General features: G+C 41.3%; 1 protein-coding gene across 3 annotated transcripts in view; it reads right to left on the reverse strand.

The window, feature by feature from the left end:
• Nucleotides 1–27213, reverse strand: part of kpnb3 (karyopherin (importin) beta 3) — a 63879-nt gene that overhangs the window by 26209 nt on the left and 10457 nt on the right. For 2 of the 3 annotated variants that reach the window (XM_048532742.1, XM_059646477.1), the window contains exons 2-11: nucleotides 25898–25978; nucleotides 23804–23996; nucleotides 21213–21315; nucleotides 17222–17318; nucleotides 15288–15392; nucleotides 14266–14388; nucleotides 11496–11616; nucleotides 8069–8156; nucleotides 5949–6055; nucleotides 245–369 (exon numbers count right to left, since the gene is read on the reverse strand). In XM_048532742.1, coding sequence (XP_048388699.1) covers nucleotides 245–369; nucleotides 5949–6055; nucleotides 8069–8156; nucleotides 11496–11616; nucleotides 14266–14388; nucleotides 15288–15392; nucleotides 17222–17318; nucleotides 21213–21315; nucleotides 23804–23996; nucleotides 25898–25978 — 1143 coding nt within the window. The remainder of the gene's footprint in view (nucleotides 1–244; nucleotides 370–5948; nucleotides 6056–8068; nucleotides 8157–11495; nucleotides 11617–14265; nucleotides 14389–15287; nucleotides 15393–17221; nucleotides 17319–21212; nucleotides 21316–23803; nucleotides 23997–25897; nucleotides 25979–27213) is intronic. The other variant, XM_059646476.1, reaches the window with a different exon arrangement.

The following is a 27213-nucleotide window of genomic DNA, read 5'->3' on the forward strand; positions in this document are numbered from 1 at the left end:
CCCTCAATACACAACTGAGTTATTAATTGGATGTATTGAACACTGCTTGAGGTAGGCAGTGTCTTGTTCATTTCCACCACGTAAAGATGTTTGAAAATCAAGCTTCCTCAGCTAAATTTTAGTCACCGGAATAATCTACTGCATTCTGGGTCAGAGGAAGCAAAATCTAATCTCTCAGCAAAACAGTTAGCCTTCATGTGTAAGCATTCATCACTGGGAATGAAGGAGGATTTATTTCACTTACTGGATCTTGAAGAAACAGCAAAACAAAGTTCACAATCTCGTTCAGAATCCCCTCCATTTGCTGGTGACAACCTTCCCCGATAGCAGACAAGGCCATCAGACCCGCATGTCTATATTTCCAATCAGCTGCAAGGAAACATCACAATCTATATTCAAATACGTAATTACAGTAAATTTGTCATAAAGTATTAAGACACTCCACAGGAGTGCAGTCAAAGAAAAACTGAGCAGACTAAAGTCAGTATTTAGAGAATTGACTATAAACACGAGTCAAAACTTTGGTGTAAGGTTCATTTTAAAAAGGAAATGTGAGATGGAGAGGTTTAAAGGGGGGAATTTCAGGGTTTAGGACGTTCTTAAATGGAGACGTGGCCAAGAATAATAAAAATACTTTTTGGGGAGCTGCTGCCATAACATTAAGATCACTGGGTTAGTAATCTGGAAGCCCAGGCTAATGTTATGGGGATAAAACAAAGAACTTCAAATGCCACAAACAAAAAACAAATTGCAGAAGAAACTCAACAAGTCTGGCTGCAGCTGGAGAGAAAGCAGAATTAACGTCGAGCCCAGTGAACCTTCTTCCGTTACATTGATGACTATCGGCGCCGCCTCTTGCTCCCCAGAGGAGCTCGAACAGTTCATCCACTTCACCAACACCTTCCACCCCAACCTTCAGTTCACCTGGGCCATCTCCAGTACATCCCCTCACCTTCCTGGATCTCTCAGTCTCCATCTCAGGCAACCAGCTTGTAACTGATGTCCATTTCAAGCCCACCGACTCCCACAGCTACCTAGAATACACCTCCTCCCACCCACCCTCCTGCAAAAATTCCATCCCCTATTCCCAATTCCTCTGCCTCCACCGCATCTGCTCCCACGATGAGGCATTCCACTCCCGCACATCCCAGATGTCCAAGTTCTTCAAGGACCGCAACTTTCCCCCCACAGTTGTCGAGAACACCCTTGACCGCGTCTCCCGCATTTCCCGCAACACATCCCTCACACCCCGCCCCTGCCACAACCGCCCAAAGAGGATCCCCCTCGTTCTCTCACACCACCCCACCAACCTCCGGATACAACGCATCATCCTCCGACACTTACACCATCTACAATCCGACCCCACCACCCAAGTCATTTTTCCATCCCCACCCCTGTCTGCTTTCTGGAGAGACCACTCTCTCCGTGACTCCTTTGTTCACTCCACCCTGCCCTCCAACCCCACCACACCCAGCACCTTCCCCTGCAACCGCAGGAAATGCTACACTTGCCCCTGCACCTCCTCCTTCACCCCTATCCCAGGCCCCAAGATGACATTCCACATTAAGCAGAGGTTCACCTGCACATCTGCCAATGTGGTATACTGCATCCACTGTACCCGGTATGGCTTCCTCTACATTGGGGAAACCAAGCGGAGGCTTGGGGACCGTTTTGCAGAACACCTCCGCTCGGTTCGCAACAAACAACTGCACCTCCCAGTCGCAAACCATTTCCACGCCCCCTCCCATTCTTTAGATGACATGTCCATTATGGGCCTCCTGCACTGCCACAATGATGCCACCCGAAGGTTGCAGGAACAGCAACTCATTCCGCTTGGGAATCCTGCAACCTAATGGTATCAATGTGGACTTCACCAGCTTCAAAATCTCCCCTTCCCCCACCGCATCCCTAAACCAGCCCAGTTCGTCCCCTCCCCCCACTGCACCACACAATCAGCCCAGCTCTTCCCCTCCACCCACTGCATCCCAAAACCAGTCCAACCTGTCTCTGCCTCTCTAACCTGTTCTTCCTCGCACCCATCCCTTCCTCCCACCCCAAGCCGCACCTCCATCTCCTACCTACTAACCTCATCCCACCTCCTTGACCTGTCCGTCTTCCCTGGACTGACCTATCCCCTCCCCACCTATACTCTCTCCACCTATCTTCTTTTCTCTCCATCTTCGGTCCGCCTCCTCCTCTCTCCCTATTTATTCCAGAACCCTCACCCCATCCCCCTCTCTGATGAAGGGTCTAGTCCCGAAATGTCAACTTTTGTGCTCCTGAGATGCTGCTGGGCCTGCTGTGTTCATCCAGCCTCACATTTTATTATCGTAGCTAGGAAAAGGTGTTATTTATGCTGAACATTACGTTGTGGGAGGGGGAGACCAAAAGTAGGTAAAAATAGATTGGCTGTGCTAAAAGCAACCCATGTCATGACACAGCCTAGAGTGCGAAAGGAACATGGAGGATGGTATACAGGTTCTAAAATATTGAACATAATATGAAGTCCAGAAGACTGCAGGGTCTCCAAACAGAAGCAGCTGCTGAGCTTCCAGCATGCACTGAGCCTTGCAGCAGCACTGCATCAGGCCCCAAGATCGAAATGTTGACAGGGAACATGATGATGCGTCGAATTGGCAAGCAAGTGGCAGTTAGGGGCCATTTTTGCAGACAGGACGTAGGCGTTCCAGAAAGAGATCACCCAGTATGCATTTCCTCTCCCTAGGGTACAGGAGACTGCATTGCAAACAGTGACTACAGTAGACTAGGAGAATCATTGTCAGGAATGGTCCCCATGATCAGTTTTTCTTCTTCCCGAGCATAGAACTATCAATCCATGTGTATCCCTAATGCAACCTGTCTTTAGAATATATAAAACCTTTTCCTAGCTATTATCAGTTCCAAAGGAGGGTGACTGGGCTGCAAATATTAACTCTGCTTTTGCTCCACAGGTGGTGCAAACCTGTCGAGTTTCTCCAGCAATATCTGTTTTTGTTAATGCCATGGGGACAAGGGGACAAATCTCACCATGGCAGATGGTGGAATAAAATTCAGTGTGAGGACAGAATTTAAAAAGGCTAGTCTAATGGAAACGATGTAACCGTTGTAAAACCTCAAAAATCCATGCATTTCATTAATATTCTTTTGAGAAGGACACATTTAACTGCTCTGGCCTGCACGTGACTCCAGATCAAAAGCAATGTGGTTAACTGCTCTCCTGGCAATGAGGGGCAGACAAATGTTGTTCTGGATTATCAACACCCAAATCCCAATAATGAGTAGAAAAAGTCACTGTTATAATACAAAGCTAATCCACGCAAAGTGAAAGGACACTAACGGCCTGACCCTTTATTCTAGTCATGTCATCTGTAGTACAAATGCTGTCTGGTCTTTCAAGTGGATCCTTGACAAAACTAGATGAGTGCTAAAACTATCTGAAGTTAGGCCTTGAACTGCAACAGATGGCAACTTGTTGACAAATGGGATATTTCAGTCTAAGATGCACAGATGATTCAGTCAAGGGTTGAACTCTGCAGATAAACAAGGGTGGAAAAAAGGATCAATGGCAGAGCAACTGTCCCACAAGTAGCACTGCTTCCAACTGATGGATTACTCAAGAGTTACAGCAGCTTTCATAAGCCCATGGAGGCTAAAACAACAGGACAATAATTTGGAGGGCGAGAAATCACGAGACTCTGGCATGAAGAAGAGCAAATTAACTACAGGTACAGCATACGGAGTGAAAAAGTTTTCATGAGGCTAGGGAAGAATTAGCATGCAGTAACTTGTTTTCTGAGCTAACAGAAGGGAGGGTTTGCAAGTTAAGCCTGCTTGAATCGTCAATAGCCTTGTTAGTTCTCAGAACAAATACAACTAGTGCACACTTTCAGAATCCTTATTTTCCTACCAAATAGAAAACATACTGGGCATCCCTGCCAAAACAAATGTTAGAGCACAGACAGACTTATTTTCCCATGACTCTTCCAAAGTGTTACGAGAACTTCTCGTTTTTTGATATAATCCTGCAATGCAAAACCATCCTTGCATTTCATAGTCACTACACTATTTCCAGCATATTTCCATTTGTTAAAAAAAGATATTTTGACGTGCATGAAAATCTAATGGAACAAAAATGATGATTTTCACTCATATGTTGGGTTTTGTTTTTTTTGCTAATAGAGTGTGAATATACAGTAATCAATTTACGTTTGTTACTAATTATAAGAGCCAAATATAAGGTGAATTAAAAAGCTAATGCTGATTATCTCCAAATAAGGCTAACTTGTGACAGGATTATTTAAAAATTCTGACATTAAAACAATATTCAAATAATTCTACTCATTTAATGAGGGGTATGTGGTATAATCTAAACACTATAGCCACCATATTGACAATCTGCATTCAAACTGACATAACATATTCTACTGAAGCCCTTCAGTCTCGATTGTAAAAGGATACTGGACTTCAATTTGGCATCCAGCATCCCTTCTCAAAGAACACAAACATAAATAATTTTATTTTTAAAAAGTTCAGACTGCCAAGAGCCATAGGTATCTGGACAAAAAGTATCTGTGAAACATTTTTTTAAAAAGTATTAGGAAATATTGCTCCTCTTGACCTGAACTCAACCTTCCAAAGTGGTGGAGATCGCAGATTTGGATTCTATATGATGCAGATTGTTAGTGAGTTTTGAGAAGATTTGTAGCTCAGGTTGAGGTTCAGGATGTGAGTTTGCTTGCTGAGCTGGAAGGTTAGTTTTCAGACGTTTCGTCACCATTCTAGGTAACATCATCAGTGAGCCTCCGGTGAAGCGCTGGTGTTACGTCCCGCTGTCTAATTATGGGTTTAGGTTTCCTTGGATTGGTGATGTCATTTCCTGTTCTTTTTCTCAGGGGATGGTAGATGGGCTCCAAATCAATGTGTTTGTTAATGGAGTTCCGGTTGGAATGCCTTGCTTCTAGGAATTCTCATGCGTGTCTCTGTTTGGCTTGTCCTTGGATGGATGTGTTGTCCTTACTCATCCGTATGTAAGGACACTAGTGATAGTGGATCATGCCTTTTTGTGGCTAGTTGATGTTAGTGTATCCTGGTGGGTAGCTTTCACCAGGATACACGAACATCAACTAGCCACAAAAAGACATGATCCACTATCACTAGTGTCCTTACATACAGACAAGGAAGAACACCACTATGATTGGGACAACACATCCATCCAAGGACAAGCCAAACAGAGACACGCACGAGAATTCCTAGAAGCATGGCATTCCAACCAGAACTCCATCAACAAACACATTGATTTGGAGCCCATCTACCATCCCCTGAGAAAAAGAACAGGAAATGACATCACCAACCCAAGGAAACCTAAACCCATAATTAGACAGCGGGACGTAACACCAGCGCTTCACTGGAGGCTCACTGATGATGTTACCTGGAATGGTGACGAAACGTCTGAAAACGAACCTTCCAGCTCAACGAGCAAACTCATATCCAGATGCAGATTGTTGTCACTATGTTGGTGGTGCAATGAATGGGGTTTTGATCAAGCATTTTATGGCACCGTTGCTAAAAGGATAAGCAACAACTAAAATATTTTAAAAGTGTTTGAAAAATTCAGCAGGTTAGTTCTTCTGAAAGGTCACAACCTGAAACGTCTCTCTCCACATGATGCCCAACGTGCTTTGCTTTTCTGCATTTTGTGTTTCAGATTTCAATAACCACAATATTTTGCTTTTACACTGGCAAACACTTCGTCTAGCTCAGAAACCAACTTTCAAGAGGGCTCAGTGTGGACAACGGCCTTTATTCAGCAATGTTTGCTTTCCCTTTGAGGCAGTGCCTTGTGAATGTATTAAAAGTAACATGATTTTAATGGAAGAAAATGTGCTAAGCCTCAATAGGGCAACATTTTTACATTATGCGATCAAAACCTCAGAATGCAGCATACTCACGGTTTTGTAACATTTGCATGATGTGTTCTTTTATCAGTGGAAGCACTACTTTACCACCGAGCCCACAGGCTATTCTGTCCAGTGCACTTTCACCAGCAACAGCATTGCTATGTTAAAACAAAACGGGAGAACAAGTTTACTACCAATTTCAAACAAAGTTGCTAAAATAAATGAACTTTATGCAATCTTTTAAGTTTTTGAATGACAATAACTGACTGAAGTCAAACAATGATGAACGGTCAAAGAGTCAGATTTCAAGAAATGTCTCATCCAGAGCAGGAAAAGGAGAAAGGGAGAACAAGAAAACAAGTGAATTCCAAAGCTTAGAGCCTTTTGCAGCAGAAAGCTCAGCTGCTGATAGTGGAGTAATTAAAAATCAGGGTGAGCAAACCAGGTTGGAGAAGCATAAATCTCAGACTCATAGGAGCTTTCAGAGGTCAGGGTGGATGTGGCCAAGGAGAGATTTGTAAGTATGGAAGAGAATTTCAAAACTTTCATATCGCTGCACTGGAAGCTGAAGTATGTCAGTGACCATAAATGGGTGAACAGAACTTGGGGAGAGTTTAGGTATAGGCAGCAAAATTTTGAATAGCTCAGAAGGTTTGCAGAGCTCAAGTGCTAAGATATTTCAAAATGCTGATGTACCAATAATTTCTAATTTCATACTACACTTGATTTATCCATGGTAAATGAGCTGATATACATTTCTAGTCAATAAAGCAGCACCAAGTTGAAACAGGACAGACCGTAACACACATTGTCGGATTAAAAACAAAAGAACTGCAGATGCTGTAAAGCAGAAACAAAAACAGTAATTACTGGAAAAGTTCAGCAGGTTTAGCAGCATCTATGAAGAAAAACCAGGGTTAACAGAGCTCAGTTATGAGGAAGGGTCACTCGATCCGAAATGTTAACCGATTTCTTTCCACAAATGCTGTCAGATCTGTTTTCCAGTAATTGCTCTTTTTTGTTAGATTTTTTGGAGATGGGCTGGACTCCACCAGGCTGCACTTGCGTGTTTTATGACAACCACTTAAGAGGGGAGGTGTCTGGGGCCAGTTAACTATCCCACACATTTGCCATGAAATGTTTGAGCTTGGAGAGGAAGAAATGCCTTTTACGAATGAGTGTGCAGCACAGTAACGATTAAACTTGCGTATCTCGTCAATTGGCAACAGCAATACAGTCAGCCATCAAGCATAATAGCTTCAACAATTTTTGCTCTTCTTTCTCAATGGATAATTTTTTCATCCTGGAAGACATTTGCTGCAAAGCAATCCACTTATCTGACTTCAGGAAATATTAAAACATAATAACATCAAGAAACAACAAATATTGGCACTAAGAGATAATGGGAACTGCAGATGCTGGAGAATTCCAAGATAATAAAATGTGATAAAATATCTTATAATATTGGCACTAACCTGCCCAGTACAAATAATTAACTGATCAGATTTTACGGTAATGTTGAGGACAAACTGTCAAAAAACTCAAAATTACAAAACAGATTCCTCAGTATAAGAGATAATGGGAACTGCAGATGCTGGAGATTCCAAGATAATAAAATGTGAGGCTGGATGAACACAGCAGGCCAAGCAGCATCTCAGGAGCACAAAAGCTGACGTTTCGGGCCTAGACCCTTCATCAGAGAGGGGGATGGGGGGAGGGAACTGGAATAAATAGGGAGAGAGGGGGAGGCGGACCGAAGATGGAGAGTAAAGAAGATAGGTGGAGAGGGTGTAGGTGGGGAGGTAGGGAGGGGATAGGTCAGTCCAGGGAAGACGGACAGGTCAAGGAGGTGGGATGAGGTTAGTAGGTAGCTGGGGGTGCGGCTTGGGGTGGGAGGAAGGGATGGGTGAGAGGAAGAACCGGTTAGGGAGGCAGAGACAGGTTGGACTGGTTTTGGGATGCAGTGGGTGGGGGGGAAGAGCTGGGCTGGTTGTGTGGTGCAGTGGGGGGAGGGGATGAACTGGGCTGGTTGAGGGATGCAGTGGGGGAAGGGGAGATTTTGAAACTGGTGAAGTCCACATTGATACCATATGGCTGCAGGGTTCCCAGTATAATGCTGATTTTACCAACAATACTTGTCAATAAGCTAGATTTCATTAAATGCAAATTACCTGTCAAAGTCATCATCTTCAAGTTCATCTGAATTTGACCAGTTTTCATCATTCTCTAAATCCACCATCATTGCCAGCATCTGTGGAACTGAATGAAGATTTTTTTTTTAAAAAATGAGAAAAGTACAGTAATTGTTAATGTTCACTTTTACAAATTAATACTTTTTAAGTAGGCAAGGAAAAATTAGACTGTAGCACATGCTTTAAAAGATACTCATTACCAGTTTTGCAAGTCTATGTATCAAGCTATAGCTTTGTTGGTAGAACACATTCCTCTGAATCAGAAGACTGCCTGATTCAAGTCACGTTGCTGAGCCCAAGCACAAAACTCAAGTCAGAGGCTCCAGTGAAATGCAGAGGGGGTGGGGCAGTATTGAAGACACTATCTTCCAAGCCACATCCACTCGCTTAAGTGGATATAAAACATCCTCGGGGGGAGGGGGGAGGGGAAGAATTGCCCCAGTATCATGGCCTATGTTTTCCTCAATGTCACAAAGAAACAAATTATCTGGTAAACATCCCATTGTTAATTGAAGGAGTGTGCAGAGACATACTGGCTGAAACTTTTCTAGCATTATGGCAGTGACATTACTTCATAAAAAGGGAAAATGCTTTGGCGATGCCTACTTGTCACTGAAAGCACTCCGAAAAACTAAAGCCTTTGTGTCTGCAACCTAAGAATCAAAGCCTACTGCTCCCAAAGTCCTCACAGAAGTTAAAAGTTTTATTAAAAAATTCCCAATTTACCTGTCTTTTAGACCTACGTCAACAGGAAGCATGCACAAGATTTCTGTACTTAACAAGGATTATTATTAATCCCTGATAAACAGGTTCTAGCTAATAATAAGCAGTTATGAACTGCTGACATATCACCCTACTAGTTAAAACTCTACCCCACCTATAAACCACCTAATACACCCACACATGCACCACACCACTCAGACATACAGTCAGGCACAAAAAAAATGGGTGTCAAGGGCAGACAGAAATACTGGGAAGGCAGTTCAATGGTCCCTGTACACAGGGATTGTTGAGATGATTGTTTTGGCTTGTCAGAATCTACTGATCTTTGATCTTCTTACTCCAGGAACTTTCACTTGCCTGTCGGAAGCACAGGGCTATTGGTTCACACTTGTGTTTCTGACTTATTAAGCCACGGCTTACAGTAAATGATGAGGGGGAGAAAACTGGCTTTCTTCAGAAACAAAAATAAATTGCTGGAAAAGCTCAGTAGGTCTGGCAGCATCTGTGGAGTGAAATCAGTTAATATTTTGAGTCCACTGACCCTTCCTCAGAACTGATGGCAGCCAAGAAAAAGTTGGCTTTTATGAGAAGTTAGGGCGGTGTGGAGCAGGTATGGAGTAAACAATAGGTGGAGATAGAGTCCAAAGAGACAGAAAATCAGCTGGGTAGACAAAATGAATGGAAAACGATCAGCCTAAGAAAATGACTAGCTACTAATGGGCACTATTAGTGGCAAACAATGGGTTGTGTATAATAGCAGACCATGTGATAACAACCTGGTGTGGGGGGGCTTGGGGCACGGGCATGAAAAAAGGTGCCTCAAACCCTGAAATTGTTGAACTCAATATTACATCCAGAAGGTGATAGAGTTTGAAGTGCAATGTGAAATGCTGTTCTTCCAGCTTGCGTTGATCTTTGCTGGAGCACAGCAGCAAGCCTCAGTCAGAGACACTGGCCAGCAGACAGGGTGGTGTGTTGAAGCAGCAGGCAACTGGAAGCTCGGGGTCTTTTTGTTTTCCCCCCCAAAAAGAGTCACAGAGATATACAGCACAGTAAGAGACCCTTCAGTCCAACTCATCTGCACTGACCAGATATCCTATTATAAATCTAGCCTCTTTGCCAGCATTTGGCCCATATCCCTCTAAACCTTTCCTATTCATATACCTACCCAGATGCCTTTCAAATGTTGCAATCATACCAGCCTCCACCAGTTCCTTTGGCAGATCATTCCATACACCACCTTCCGTGTGAAAACACTGCCCCTTAGATCATTTTATACCTTTCCCCTCTCACTTTAAACCTTTACCCTCTAGTTTGGTATCCCCCACCACGGGCAAAAGACCTTGCCTATTTACCCTCATGATTTTATAACCTTCAGTAAAATCAGCCCTCAGCCTCCAACACTCCAGGGAAAATAGCCTGAGCCTACTCAGTCTCTCCCAACACAGCTCAATCCCTCCGACCTCAGCAATATCCTTTGATCTTATCTGAACGCCTTCTAGTTTCACAATATCCTTCCTATAGGAGGGACACCAGAAACAGACCTAAGGTGTTTTGCAAAGTGGTCACTCAGTCTACACCTCATTTCTCCAATGTAGAATCAACCACATTGTGAGTAGCAAAGGAGTTTGAGGTGGTTTTTGATTTCCACTGCCTAGAAAAAAAGCAGCTCCTTCACTGTTAGGTGTCCAATGGCTTCTGTCCAAGCATTAACACTCAAGCTGTACAGCAATCACTGCTGCTGACAAGCACAGGCTTTTGTCATTGAAAGCGGATCAGCACTCTCCAGACCAATCAGATGCTCGTTGCTAGCCATATCATCATTGACACACACGGCTCCAGTTCAACTTCAATGAGACTTTCCCCACTGTTTGAACATACTGCAGTAAAACAACAATGCAAAAAGTACCAGGTAACACGCTTTTAAAAAGTGCAGCAATCCGGTGTTTTTAAAAGCAGTCTTTTGCCCACTTCAGTCCATAATCAGAAAACAATATTAAAAATATACAGCTACAACTAGGACTAAATCTAGATGTAGTTCATTCATACTGAATTGACATTGTGATTTTAGGCAAAGCACTGGTGTGGCAATTGTAGAAATACATCTAAAATTTATCATAAACTTCATACTGAATACCCAAAATCTGACACTGAAGCATGTAAGCAGATAGTTGGGAATGTGATCAAAGATTCCTCAAAGGGACAGTTTCTTAAGGGTCATTTAACAGGCAGAGAAAGAGATAGACTTTCCGAAGGAGTACTCCACAGCTTAAGCAAGGGAAATCATGAATTTGCAAGAGGCAAAATTTGAGGGGTACAGAGATCCTGAGGAAAACAGGGCAGGAAGAGGTCCCAGAGAGATTTTCCAGCCACGCTGTAGTCACAAAGAAGGGAGCAAATCAAGATCATAAGAACAGCACGAGGCAGGAGAAACCTGAGTGTTGAGGGGGTTGCGGAATACACTTCTAGGGTTGGAATAGTAAACAAAAATGTCAACCTTTAACACCAATCTGGATAGATGGTTGAAACAAATAAGAACAGAGCAGGTCTGTTTTCTCCCCAGTGCATAAATGCTATCACCAAATGGTTGGGCTGAATGGCCAGTTTCCAGGTTGCAACTTTGAGACATAGCACCTGGTACATATATGAAACCCAAATTCAAGCAATGCTAACAGTTACTTACTAGCTTGTGACACAATATTGCTGTGTTTTCGTAGCATGGCAGAAGCTGTCTCAGACAAAGTCACAATCACTTCCAGTGCCAGCTGGCGCTGCATGTTTTGCAGTGTAGTATCTGCACAGAGCTATAGCGTAAAATAGGTAAACATTAGCAATAAGTATATTACTACTACATCAAGTACAACCAGTCAACTTTAGATTAAAAGCTAACCAGAAATCAAATACTGTACACAGACAAGTTAACCTTTGCAGACACTGACCAGCCAATTTAAGTGCTTTCCTCACTTCCACACTCCACAAACCAATTACACTCCCTTCAGATTCAACATCTATCTACCCACTAGAATTAAAGTTCTAAATGCTTCCATCACAGACCTGAGACAGTATCAATTTTCTTTCCACAGTTACTGCTTGACTGGTATACTTTCAGCATTTCTGCTTTTATTTCGATTTCTAGCATCTTCAGTATTTGAAATTTGCAGTTGGAATCTTGTTGCACAACAGAATGTATTATATTGATAAGAAAATAATTATAAGAAAGCTATGGTGCATCTTCTAACTGCACTTTACAAACTTGTAATTGCTACCTCAGCAGTCAAATGGGATCATCTGCAAGTTCCCCTTCACCTCACTAACTCAAATTCTTTCACTATTTCTGTGTCAACATCCTAGAACTCTCTTGCCATGAGCATGACAGGTATATTCACAATGCTCAGACCGCAACAGTTCAACGTCAATTCGGGAAGAGTAATAAATGCCAGCCTTACCAATGATGATTACATCTTAGCGAGTTTTGAGAAGATTTGTAGCTCAGGTTGAGGTTCTGGATGAGAGATCAGGGTAGCCCACAAACCCACCAACACACTAAAACAGCATCTAATGAACTTAAAAGACCCTATACAGACAACAAGCAAAACGAACATCATCTGTAAAATACCTTACAAGAACTGTGACAAACACATTGGACAAACAGGCAGAAAGCTAGCCACCAGGATACATGAACATCAACTAGCCACAAAACGACATGACCCACTATCACTAGTATCCTTACATACAGAGGAGGAAGGACACCACTTTGATTGGGACAACATATCCATCCTAGGACAAGCCAAACAGAGACACGCACGAGAATTCCTAGAAACATGGCATTCCAACTGGAACTCCATCAAAAAACACATTGATTTGGAGCCCATCTACCATCCTGAGAAAAAGAACAGGAAATGACATCACCAACCCAAGGAAACCTAAACCGATAAATAGAAAGCGGGACATAACACCAGCGCTTTGTCGGAGGCTCTATGATGATGTTACCTAGAATGGTGACGAAACGTCTGAAAACTAACCTTCCAGCTCAGTGAGCAATCTCACATCCATGATTACATCTTTATTAAGTAATTTAGTGCATAATATTTAAACACATACAACCATCATGAATTGGTGTGATTTAGTTTTAGAATTAGTTCTAAAACATATAACCCTCAAAAGTTTGATTTTTCAATTTTAGGAAGCACAAATCTATAATTTGATGGCAACTGGAATGCTGCAGGAGTCCATGTTGGGACCATGACTATTCAAGTTAATGTATAACGATCTGCACAAAGGAGTTGAGGTCACTATTGTTAAGTTTGCAGATGACAAAGATAAAGGGGAGGGACAGTTGAGGAAGCAAGGAGGCTGCACAAGGACTTGGACAGGACAGCAGAATGGGCAAAGACATGGTAGATGGAATACAAAATGGAAAAGTGCAAGGTTATGCACCCTGGTAGGAAAAATAGAGGCATAGAGTATTTTCTAAATGGGGAGGGGCTTTGGAAGTCTGTAGCTCAAAGGGACCTGCTCCGATGCTGCTGTTTGGCCTGCTGTGTTCATCCAGCTCTACACCTTGTTATCTCAAGGGACTTTGGAATCCCAGTTCACTTTTCTCTTCAGGTTAACAGGCAGGTTCAGTTGGCAGTTAGGAAGTCAAATGCAACATTAGCATTCATTTCAAGACAGCTAGAATACAAGGGCGGAGAGGTACTGCTGAGGCTGTTTAAGGGTCTGGTCAGATCACATTTAGAATATCGTGACCAGTTTCGGGCCCTGTATCTAAGGAAGGATATGTTGGCATTGGAGGGGGTCCACTGAATGCTTACAAAAAGGATCCGAGGGGTGAAGGGCTTGTCATGTTAGGAGAGACTGAGGACTCTGGGTCTGTACTCAGTAGGAGTTTAGAAGCATGAAGAAGGGGATCTCATTGAAAAATGAGGGGGGCCTGGATAGAAGAGGTGGAGAAAATGTTTCCACTAGTACGAGACTAGGTCACAAGGGCAAAGACTCAGACAGAAGGGACGACCCTTTAGAACTGTGATGAGTTGAATTTCTTCAGTCAGAGGATGGTTAATTTGTGGAACTCATTGCCACAGGGCTGTGAAGGCCAGTCAGTCAGAGTGTGGTTAAGACAAGAGACAGATAGGTTCTTAATTAGTTAGGGGATTAAGGGTTACAGGGAGAAAGCAGGAGATGGGGTTGAGAAACAAATCAGCCATGATCCATGGTGGAGCAGACTTGGTAGACCAAATGAACTAATTCTGCTCATGTCTTATGGTCTTATTAACTGAATTGCCTCCCACTGATTGATTCAAAATACTTAAGCTGAACTGATTGATCAAATGACTAGTATCTAGCTGACCAATAGTCTTAAATCTGACTTTATTCAAGGTCAAATTCAAACTGCACTTACACAAATTAATTTACACAATGGGAGAATAAGCACAGATCTGTGCAAAGCTTACCTTCAAGCTTAATGTTAAGGTGGGTTCAAGATGAGGACGTAAATATTTTGGTGCTGTGTCTGCCAGCTCCACTAATGATTTCAGCACTGAATCATCATTTTGATAGCAGGAATCATTGACAGCCTAAATCACAGATCAGGAAATGAGGAAAGCAGAAAGTTAGAGGCTTTTGAGATTGAGTGAATACTTCTATATTTTAGGATGCTGTGGCTCATGAAAACTTTCAGAATCAAAAACTCAAGTCAAAATGCAATTAACATATGAAACTTCCACTTCTGTTCAAAATTCTCAAGAAACAAAAAAAAAATAATTGCAATTAAATAGCATTCACATAGCAGGAATAGGGACAGTATGGGGGTCAGTTACCTTAGTTGGTTGGATAGCTGGTTAACAATACACAGTGACACCAACAGGGTGGGTTGAATTCCCACACCAACTGCAGTTACCATCAATGTTCCACTTTCTCAACCTTGCCTTTTGCTCAAGGTGTGGCAACCCTCAAGTCGAATCGCCACCAGTTGACTATTGTGCAAGCAGGCCTCCAATCCACTGAGACAACAAAAACTTTACCTTTACAGCGCAGGGGCAGGCCATTCTATCCGTTTGTGTTCATTCACACAAAAGCACCCACCCCCACCAAGGCCCCATCCCACTTTATCTAACATGACATTCTTCTATTCTTTTCTCTCATATGCTGATTTCATGTTCCCTTAAAAACACAGTTTGAATATTCCTCACCTTCTAACCAGTAAACTTGAAAATATACCAGAAGTCATCGTTAGATTTATTAATGACCCTTATACTTATGGATATCCTTGCAATTGAAAACATCTCCATGTCTATCCTATGAAACCCTGAATAACTGCTTGCCAGTTGCAAAGTTACACAACAAGCAGAGCTCACCCATAATACTTTGGTTATTAAGAATACATCTAGATTCTAATAACATGCATTGCTGAGTTTAAGATATGAATGCATACTTTGCAATGTAGGCTCTCACAAGTACTGAAAAAACTCCATACCTGTAGGATACCAGGCAACATGTCGGCAAAGTGTTTTTGCAGCGGGGTATTATTCTCATTAGCCAGCACAAATGCTGCTGCAGCCCTGGCAGCAAGCATTCGAATCTGTCAAAAGCAGCAAATAATATCTTTAGAATATCTTTAATTAAGAAGTTTGAAACTTCCTTAAAAGAAAAATAATATTGAAGAATACTACAACATAGATGAACAAGGAGGAATTTACTGGTAGACTACTTAAATCTCATGAGATTTAAGAGCATATTGGTCTTTCATATGTCCTGATATTCTTATCTCTAATCTTATTCAATCTAATATGAAAAGACCATCACCCACACAAATTCCAATCTCCTGTATATCCTCTATCATCCATGACTATCTTCATTTGCTTAGGCTCTGGGTTCAGCAATTCTCTTTCAAGGTCTACCCAAAGATATAAGGCATCGAATAAGATATTACTTAAAGCCTATTCTTGACCAGGCTTTGGGTCACCTGTTTCAAGCAACATGGGTTGGTTTCAAAAATTGTTTGATAATGCTCCTGTAAAATGCATGACAATACATTAAAACCATGACATAAATGCAAGCTGCCTCAGGTCTTTCAGTCAACAATGTTGCACGCTTCAAGGCTACCTGTTCAGATTTCTGCAACCAAATGTTTTAGCAACTTTTTTGCAAAGACCAATGGTAAGCCCCGACACCACAAAAAACTTTAGGGTGCAAGGAAAGACAAATGAAAACAGGAAATGTTCTCTTTTCACAACAGTAGCTTCGATATTTAGGGAGGTTTTAAAAAAAGTCCATTTCTTTTATTGAATTAAGAGAGAGAGATGGAGGTGGGCACGATAGGGCACAAGGAACAGTAGTTAAACTTTACATGCAAAACCAAAAAACATTCACATTTCTGTTGAATTGGTCTGATCCCAACAGAAGCAGGAGCAACCATTTATTCCCCTCAGGACTGTTCCACCATTCATGGCTAGTCTGATTGCAGTCTTGTCTCCACTTTCCTGCCTACTCCTCCATCCCCAACTACACCACAGGTCATAAATTTATCAAACTCAGCCTTGAATACATCCAATGATCCAGCTTTAAATGTCCTGGTGGTAGAGAATTCTAAAGATTAAAACACAATAATGCAAATTCTTCATCATCTCAGTCTTAAATTACAACTCCTATTCTAAAACTATAACTCCTAGTTCTTGACTTTCCCACTGGGCCATCATGCTCTCAGCATCTCCCCTGTGAAGTCGGAGTTAGCGTAGCCAATCCTTTAACTATGTTAATATGCTGCCATCAACAATATAAGCTCTGATGCAATAACTTTTCATTCAGCAGCTTATCAAATAAACATCTTGTGGAATCAGAAAGCCCCAAGTGTTAATCAACAGGAGTTGCTTTTCAAAAGGGCAAGAAGAAAATGCACATTTAGACAGAGACAATGAAAACACGCAGAAAAAGTTATTCAATTCCATTATTCATATTGCCTTCATTTTACATGAAGAATGAGAAGACTCCTTGTAGCAAGAATAGTATCTTGTTTTTTTAAAATACAGCATTTCTTCATTTTACATCTGTGGAATTCCCTGCCTAGGTGAAGCTGTTGTGGCTACCTTGCTGTAGCTTTTTTGGCAAAGATAGATAGATTTTTGAACAAGAAGGAATTAAGAGTTCGAACAAGTAAGCAGGTAAGGGGTCTATGAAAAAATTAGACATGATATTATTGATTAGCAGAGCAACGAAGGCCAGACCGCCTATTCCTGCTCCTATTTCTTATGTTCTTACGTTAATGGGATGTACACCTATATTTCAAACAGTGTACCTACAACGATGGCTATTAATTAGCTTTTTCATCTTCTAACGGAAAATTCAAAAAGCTGAGAGTTTATTCATAAAGCACAGTAGGAAACAGTGCTAACTCACATTGGCAGTCCTTACCATTGAGTTTTCTTGATCTTGCATGCATTGGAGTAACATTCGTTTGATAACATCAAGATAATGTTGTTGCTGGTTTCCAAAAATTCCTGGGAAGTTCCTATTAAATATAGGGTGGTATTAAAAAGTCGTCATAGTCTAATTCCGAGTTAACCAATACTTAATGTACTTTAGAATCATCATGCAGTAGTTGCTTTCAAAATCTAATAGAGGAAAAAAAATGTACATTAATGAGTATAAACATCACTGGAAATACATACAATTTCATCATCCACACTGGCTTCATTTTACATGTACAGTCATCAGCACACGAATGTTCATGAATTTCATTAAATGCTGTGGTTAGCCTTACACAAATTCTGGTGCTATCACCAGTGTGCATGCATTAGCTAGTTACTCCCACCTCTTCTTCACAGCTTTTCTCGTTTCTGTTCTCATCTAAAAGCTGCAGCATCTCGAAACTTAACCTAACTCTAGCAGAAGCTCAAATTGAAATGTTATTTTCTCTGCAGAAAGAAAATGTTATCCAAACTGCTTAGTATTTCCAGAAATTTGACTGAAGTCTGGAAAAAGGTAGAAAGTGTGCCTGGAGATGAAATTCCATTTGTCTTTCAAGTCTGGATACGGAGAAAGATTTCTATTTGAAATGTACGGATGAGTAACAAACTACAATCTCCACAGGGAACAAAGGCCTAACAATGAACTGATTTGAAATCACAAAACTGCAGAAACCTTACATGCATTGAGGTATCCTGGGGTTTCAAGAAGTTAATACCATTTTCAGTAAAAGACAGAACAGTTTCATCTTTCCATCTGATCGTTAATTCATTCTTGGTAATGGAATTAGTATTAGAAGGAGCAGTGCACTTGTCAAGATCACATTTCTACAGGTTAATGTTGGAAACAGTGCTCAAAAAGACAGAATAAATTTAGATTCCCAGAAATATCACCAGATGATTTACCAGATAAATCTTAAGGTGTAGGACCTGAACCAGCAGGTCTTAAGCAATAATGATAGAATTCAACTCCATAACTAAAGGAGAGGCAGCAGCATAGTGACGTTTTCACTGGACTAGTGATTCAGAGATGCAGACTAACGCTCTCATTCAAATCCCACCACAATTGACAACAGAATCGGATTTCAATTAAAATAAGTAGTTGTTACTGGTTGATGCAAAATCTCTATGTGGTTCACTAACATTGGTTAGTAGACATCTGACCATCATCACTTGGTCTGGCCTACATGTGATTCCAGATCCACAGCAATAGGCTCTTCAAGGCCCTCAAAGACCTGTAAGCTACTCAACAAAAGTGTAATTAGAGATGAGCAACAAACGTTGGTTTTAACAGTAATGTTCATATCTCATGGCGAAATAAAACTCATTATACAAAATCGTTCCATTTTAACAATTTCAGATTGCTTTGGATTTAGCCGTCACATCTCAATTACACAATCATACAGCATGGAAAACACTCTTCGGACCAGCTCATCTGCTCTAACCAGGCATCGAAATCTAACCTAGTCCCCTTTACCAACATTTGTCCCATTTCCTTCTACACCCTTCCTATTCATGTACCGTCATTCATAAGCACCGTCCAGATGCCTTTTAAAATGTTGTAATTGTACCAGCCTCCACCACGTCCTCTGGCAGCTCATTCCATACACTCACCACCCTCTGTATGAAAAACCTATCCCTCAGTGCTTTTTATGGCTCACTCCTCTCACCATAAACTTATGCCCACTAGCTTCGGACTCCCCACCCTGGGGGAAGAAACTTGGCTATTTACCTTATCTATGCTTATGATTTTATAAGCCTCTGCATTGTCTTCTCCTCCGACATTCAGAGGGGAAGAAAAGGCCCGACCCATTCAGCCTCTCCTTAACAGAAACCCTCCAGTACTGGCAAAACCCTCGTAAACCTTTTCTGCACCCTCTCAAGTTTAACAAAATCCTTCCTATAGAAGGGTGACCAGAATTGTAAACAGTGTTCTAAAAGTGGCCCCACAAATGCTCAAAAATAAACAGAACAGCAACTTAACGAGACCGATGGCCTGGGTTCAAGATGGACCTGTTCAAGAGGTGTGCAATAACATCTGAACAGGTTGATTAGAAAAATAGTTTAAACAAGGTAGATTGACGCGGGGGGTCATATGTAAGGAGAAAATGAAATGAATGCACAACAAAATGTTAAAACTCACGTTCATCTCAGTTCAGTAGTGATATTTGTATCATTGAAAGCCACAGTTGAGGTGTTGGAAGACTGGAGGGGTGGGTAATGTGGTGCCATTATTTAAGAAAGCCTGCATGAAAACCCAGGGAACTACAGACCAGTGAGCCTACAACCTGCAGTGGGTAAGTTGACGGAGGAGATTGAGAGACTGGATTTATATGCTCTTGGAAAGGTAAGTACTGATTATCATAGAATCCCTACAGTGTGGAAGCAGGCCATTTGGCCCATTAAATTCACACTGGGCCTCCAAAGAACATCCCACCCAAACTCACGCCATCCCCACATTCCCCATGGCCAAATCCACTTAGCCTGCACATCCCTTGACACCTTATGGCAGTTGTTTTTTAAGCATATCCAATCTACCTAGCTTGCACATCTTTGAACGGTGGGAGGAACCAGAGCAAATCCATAGAGACATGGGGAGAACATGAAGCCTCCACACAGACATTCACCTGAAGCTGGAATCAAACCCAAGTCCCCAACCCTGTGAGGCAGCAGTGCGAACCACTAAGCGACCGTTCTGCCCCACAGGGCAGTCAGCACAGCCGAGAGAGAGAAATCGCAGGACTTAAATAGCTGATGGTAGGGCCCCGGGGAGTATTGTTGAACAGAGGCATCTCGGGTGAAAGTACACAGTTCCTTGAAATTGTCATCACAGTTAGACAGGGTTTGAAGGCAGCATTTGGCACACTCGCCATCATTGGTCAGAGCATTGGGGTTGGCATGTCATATTACAACAGTACAAGACATTGTTAAGGCCACATTTGGAGGGCTGCATACAATTCTGGTCACCCTGCTATGGGAAGGATGTTATTAAACTGGATTTATAAGAATGTTACTGAGACTGAAATGCTCATGTTTTAAGAGGAGACTGGATAAACAGGGACTTATTTCTATGGAGTGTCAAGGCTGATGGGTGACCTTATAGGAGGTTCATAAAATCACGAGAGGCATGGAGAGAGCGAATAGCGAAGGTCTTTTCCCCAGGATAATGGAGTCCAAAACTACGAGGCACAGGTTTAAGGTGAGGAGAAAGATTGAAAAGGGGACCCAAAAGGTACCTTTTTCCACAAGAGTTGTACATTATGGTGGTAGTGTCACTTAAACCTGGCTCTCCTAGTTCAGAGATAGGGACCCTGCACTGTGCCACAACAGCTCTTTACAGAAATTTAGATATTTAAAATAAATCAAATGCTCTTAGACACAACTGAACTTTTTTCACTCCATAATCAAATTATCCTGTTTTTTTCAAATATTAACTACCACCAACAAATCATCCATGTTCTCCGATTGATTAATTTACATGCAAAGTCTGTTACGGGTAATTAAGACCACAAGGATGAGGTAAGGAGGCAGGGGGCATTGAACTTTAGACTTTTTAAAACAAGTTATTGACCTAATTTTTCTAATCAACCTCTTGAGAGATGTAATTACATGCCTCTGGAGCAGGTGGGCTTTGAATGCAGGCCTCCCAGTCCAGGGGTAAGGGGCACTACTGCACCACAACAGGACCCTATTGAACTTTCGACAGCTGTTTTCAAGACGAGCACCAGATAGCTGAATGTCTCAATGCTGCAAGTTTTTAAACAAAAAACTGCAATCATTAGACACTTCAGTATTCCAATGGAAACAGGAGAACTGAGAAGACACTTATAATATCTGACTGCGCAGCGCTCATCCACACTGAGGTCAATTCTATGATATGCTCTCATCCTTTAGATGCACAAACTTCAATTTGGAGACAGTCAAGAAATGGAACTTACCAGAAAATGTGCAAAGCAGCTTCACGCAACGCCACATTCTGGGAGCTGACAGATTCAAAGAGAAATTTCAAAATTTCTGGCCATTGGTTGTTTCCATCATCATCTAAATATAAACAAGCAACATCTTCAGTTTGAATAAATTGTTCAGGAATATTGTCTGGCAAGTCATTCATTCACTCACTTTGATTAGTCTGCCCGTCACCCAAATGAAAGATTGATTTAATAAACAGAACTTACAGTTTAGGAACAGCTCAATCTGCACAACAATTTGAGCAACCACTTCTGGTTCCACTTCTTGTATTGCTACCAATACGCTTCGACTTTGTTCTCCCTCATGTACAAGTGCAGTGACTCTAATCACTTAAGTGCAGTATTGAGTTTCAGATTCCAAGCAAATTATTTAATTCATTTATTTATGCCAAATTATTAACTGGTTAAAAAGTTACCTCAAATTTATTCAGCATCCACTGCACTACACAGTGGTGAATTCAATAAATTCATAAACTCTTTGAGAGGAGCAATTTCTCAACTGTGTTTTAAAATCTGCCACCTCTTAACCTTAAAAACTGTGGTCTCTCGTTCTAGATTGCTTGAGAAGGGAAAACATCCACTCTATACTGTCAAACTCCTTTAGCACCTAATATGCCTCAAACCAAATCTCCCCTCTTTCTTTTAAACTCTAGCAAGCACAGGCTTAAACTGCTCAATCTCTCTCATATGGGAAACTTCCTCCAGGCTTTGTTTGGATTTTTGTTTCACTCAATGTTCATGTAATTGCAAATGATCATATGTCATTAATACTGCCAGGAGCTCATCCTCTGGAACTACAACCCTCTACGTTCCACCGTCTGCTCAAGATACGTTTGGCTTCACAGGTACCTGTAACCTTCCAGAATATCCCACAACTATTTAGCAAGCCTCAGCCTATTTTCTGTGTCCATACTTTTACTTGTTCAAATGTCCATTTATTTCACTACCATCACCAACAGCTAAACTTATGGTATTCGTTACATTACCACAGATTTTTTAAAATGTTAAATTTGGTGGCATAAATGAAATGACTTGGATTTATATAATGCTTTTCGCAACTATCAAACATCTTCAAAGCACTTTGGAGCCAAAAAAATACTTTTGAAGGATAACCAAAGTTGTAATGTAGGAAAAATAGTAGCTAATTTAGCTCAGAAAACTCAAAAATAAAATGTGAAAGTAACCTAATAATCCGTATTTTGCTAAGTTTATTGATGGATAGATATTGAACAAGATACCAGGAATAACTGCTAGAGATAGTAGGAACTGCAGATGCTGGGCAATCTGAGATAACAAGGTGTAGAGCTGAATGAACACAGCAGGCCAAGCAGAGGAGCAGGAAGGCTGACGTTTTGGGCCTGGGCCCTTCTTCAGAAACGGGGGAGGGGCAAGGGGGTTCTGAAATAAATAGGGGCAGGGGAATAGAAGATGGACGGAGAAGATAGGTGGGGAGGAGAGAGAGACTGGTCAAACATGCGGGCTGGAGCTAGTAAAAGGTGGGTGTAAGTGGAGAGGTAGGGAGGGGATAGGTCAGTCCAGGGAGGACAGACAGGTCAACGGGGAGGGATAAGGGGTGCGACTTGAGGTAGGAGGAGGGGATAGGTGGGAGGAAGGACAGGTTAGGAAGGCAGGGGCGAGTGGGCTGGTTTTGGGATGCGGTACAGGGAGGGGAGATTTTGAAGCTTGTGAAGTCCACATTGATACCACTGGGCTGCAAGGTTCCCAAGCGGAATATGAGTTACTGTTCCTGCAACCTTTGGGTAGTATCATTGTGGAACTGCAGCAGGCTCAGGGTAGATATGTCTTCTGCAGGATAGGAGGGGGGTTGAAATGGTTCGCGACTGGGAGGTGCAGTTGTTTAATGTGAACCATGCGGAGGTGTTCTGCAAAGCGGTCTCCAAGCCTCTGCTTGGTTTCCCTGATGTAGAGGAGGCCACAACAGGAACAGCTGACGCAGTATACATTCTCTTCTTCAAAAGAGGACTCCAAGATTTTTTTTATATCCATCATGAAATAGGCTGATGGGGCTTCGGTTTAACAAACAACACCTATCAGTGCAGCATTCCCTCAATATTGCACTGCAGTGTCAATCTTAATTTTTGTGCTCAGTCTCCACAGTAAGATTTGAACCTGGAATCTTGTGACTCTGAGGCAAACCAGCATTGAATCGCTGCTGACACCAAAAGAATGCATGTCCAGACTCAAGTTTAATTAGTCAGCGAAGACGGCGTCAGAGTGTATGGCCGGAAGGAGTAGAATGCATATCAATTCAGTGCTTTTCACAGCGCTGCAGTTAACACAGTTCAGATATCCACTTATGCATTGAGTAAACAGTCCAAAGGCAAACAACTTTCACACTTTATAAACTTTATACAAAAATCAGTGTTTCAATTTAATATTAATGTGCGCAAAGGAGGGGCATGAAAAGAAACAGAAGGAAAAATCCAAACTTGTTCTAAATATATACTAAAATTTACACTTAATAAAACGTTGCTGTAAAATACCATTTCTAAGAAACATTGAAGCTCAATAAGAAATTAAAGATATTTTAAGTTGCTAACCAATTAGATTCCGTGACAGTTCTGCTGCAATATCACAAGTCTTCTTTCTGATGTTAGACGATCCCTCCATTTGGATACCCAGAAGCAGTTCATCTTTGACTGCATTCTGTACATCAGGTGCTAGACTCGGGAATACCTCATCAAAAGATGCAGACAGCATTCGCCGCATTAAAACTGCAGCCATCTGTCTTACCTGCACGTAAAGAAAAATGCGATTAGACCATTCTCAGTGCAATATCTTCTAGAAGTTTAAGTTGATCACCGATTTAGAGAGTTATTCCTTTGAATAACTGTTTCAATCAGCCCTGGTCCTTCCTGACACCAATGGAAAATAGTTTCCTTCACCAGTTTATGTTTAATTCCCAGGCAAATTTTATTATTTGAGCCCTCATCCTTTCAGGTCAGCATAAATGAACCAAGCAATAAAATTTCAACTCTCGCCTCTGGTTCCTTTGCCTTAAATCTAGGTCTGCTGGTTACGAACTTTCCTACTAGTGAGAACAGTTTCAATAAAATAAACAAGGGAAGCTCTTCATAATCATACAAGGGCACGTCTGTATTTCAGTAGTTGAAATAGTTCTTTTCTGGGTACATTCTATCAAATGCTGTTGGGCTAGACACAACACTATGTTCCCTGCACCCAGGAGTGAATTATTAAATATATATCAGGTATATCAGGTATTTCAGAATACTAAAATGTTAATGCACATTTATGTTACATCACAGTATTGAAAGCTCAATCCTTCAACTCCAAATATCAGAAAAAGGGTACAGAATTAGGTGAATTGATTTTTTTTGCAGGAAACTGGACAGAAATGACTTTCACTTTTGTCTGGTCGTTGATCGTTGAATTTAAAATTCTATCAGGCACCATTACAGGATGTCGTGTCCCCAGAGCATCTACCTAGGCCTCTGGGTTACTAGCCCTGTGGCACTGTTAATACGCCAATGCCTCTCTGAACTTCAATTTCATGGAAGGTTCTGTGTTTTTCACGACAGAAAGAATGCCCTTGCCATCTGTGTCGTCAAACCTGCTCATCGTTTTCACCCTTCTGCTCACACAAACTTGTACCATGAAAAACTGTGAAATCAGGAATTCAGTTGAGCTCTGGAGGAAAGTTTAAAAGACTCATTGAAAACAAGCTACCTATGAAAGAGGCAATGTAGACAAAGGCAGGGTCATTAACTTTTATCGATTCCTTTATTTCCAAAGTTAATAACCTGTACAATTATCCTCTCAGCTGCCTCATACCCGCAGAATAAGTCATTGCCTTTTAATTCCACGCCCATATGTCATATCTGAATTTCCCTAACTTGAATTCTGCCCCTCTCATTACAAATACTGCCTTGGCCAAAAGCACAAATGGCATTCCCCTGCCAGGTGCAACATCCGTCCTTGACCCTTCCATACTGAACTACATCCCTTAAAACATATGCTCCAATGACGGAACTGAATTCTATCCAGTGAATTTCTACACCAACCACATCAACAGACAATGACATCAGTGATGTTTTCCACAGAAATTGCCTGCTCACCATTATACCACAGTTGAAAGTAGTGAAACGTTAAAGAATTAATGCCTTAACTGCTAATTCATTAAAGCTTTGAAATTCCACGCAACCTCATCACCTGAGTTAAGATGGTCTGTTAAACCCACTTTCACAAAGCTTTAGGCCGCCTGTTATATCAGTGCGTAGGACTTGTCAAATTCTGTTTCATAATGACTCTAAGGGCTTGGCAACATTTTACTAAGTTATCATGACTGTGAAAACACAATCATATATTCTATTAAAATAATGCAATCAGTCTTTAACATGACTTCATTCCAGACTTTCTGAAAAATGTAAATGAGGTTTAAAAGTTATAAATAGTGGATGATAACTTTCAGTGGTGTGGGACAAATTTAGACCTTGTTCACATTGAAATATAGCTTTAGAATCCCAATTCAATCCGTTCACACATCCTGAAGATGAAAGAACTAGGACAAGTTTTGACCACTCATCCTGCACTAAATCAACTCAAATCTTTGCTCCTCATCCACTGAACGCTTTTCAACGCTGGGTCAAAGAGAAAGCAAAGATTTTGATAATTACCTCTTCTGCAGCCGCTGCATTCCTGAGTGCTTGCAAAAGAAATGTGACCTTTGATTGGCCAGGGATGTTCTCATATGTTTCCTGAATAACAAAAACATTAAGTAATGCGATATTGTTGAAAATTGACATTTAAATAATAAATGCTTGTATGTATATAAAGGTAATGAAGACTCTCTTTAAATAAAAAGAGACTTTATAAAACTACAGACTACTTTTGAAATATGCATGCATGGCATTGTCTGCCATCTATACTAACTAGCAGGGAAATTTTAGGGAGTTGAGCCTCTAAAACAGAAAAGAAACAGGATTCAAAAAGCATAAGAACAGTTTAAAAATTGTGTAGCACAAACTGTAAGATTATCTTCATTCCAAAATTGTGAGTACTTAAAATATATCATTGAATGCTACCTTAAAGAAAGGAGCCAACTCAAAATAGAGCCATTAGATAAATAGAAGATAAGTGTGGGGCTGAATGAACACAGCAGGCCAAGCAGCATCTTAGGAGCACAAAAGCTGACATTTCAGGCCTAGACCCTTCATCAGAAAAAGCTTTTTCTTCTTTTCCTGACGAAGGGTCTAGGCCTGAAACGTCAGCTTTTGCGCTCCTAAGATACTGCTTGGCCTGTGTTCATCCAGCCCCACACTGTGTTATCTTGGATTCTCCAGCATCTGCAGTTCCCATTATCTCAGCCATTAGATAAATATTTGAATTGCTAGGAGAATCCAATAAAGAAAGAAAAACATCTGACAGCCTAGTTGTAATTGAAGACATTTATAGGTTATCCCTGAAGAAGTTAGCATCCAAGCACATTATGTGATTCAAGTCTGATAACATTTAAACTGGTTTACCTCAGTGAAGCAAAGCTTAGGTTACCAAATGGAAAGACACTCTTGCCAGAAACAACCTGCTATTACCCAACATAGATACAGTCACAAAAATACAAACTAATCATTGCTGATTGCCTCACTATCACCTTGAGGATTACCAACGACCAGAAACTGAACTAGACATGTAAAGATTGCGCATGTAAACAGCTCAGATGCTAGGACTTCTGACATCTACCTGTCCACTATCTACAAAGTGGAAGCGAGGGGTATAAATAAAACATTTTCCACTTGCCTGGACGACTGCAACTCCAACAACACTCAAAACTTGATACTACCTGGGAAAAAGCAATCGATTTGATAGACACCCCATCTAACACTTGCAAATATGCAAACCCTCCACCTTCAGATGCACACTGGTAACAGTGTACACCATCTGCATGATACACTGCAACAACTCTTCAAGATTCCTTAAAACAGCAGCTTCCAAA

Source organism: Stegostoma tigrinum, chromosome 6, assembly GCF_030684315.1.
Source record: "Stegostoma tigrinum isolate sSteTig4 chromosome 6, sSteTig4.hap1, whole genome shotgun sequence".
Taxonomy (NCBI): Eukaryota; Metazoa; Chordata; class Chondrichthyes; order Orectolobiformes; family Stegostomatidae; genus Stegostoma; species Stegostoma tigrinum.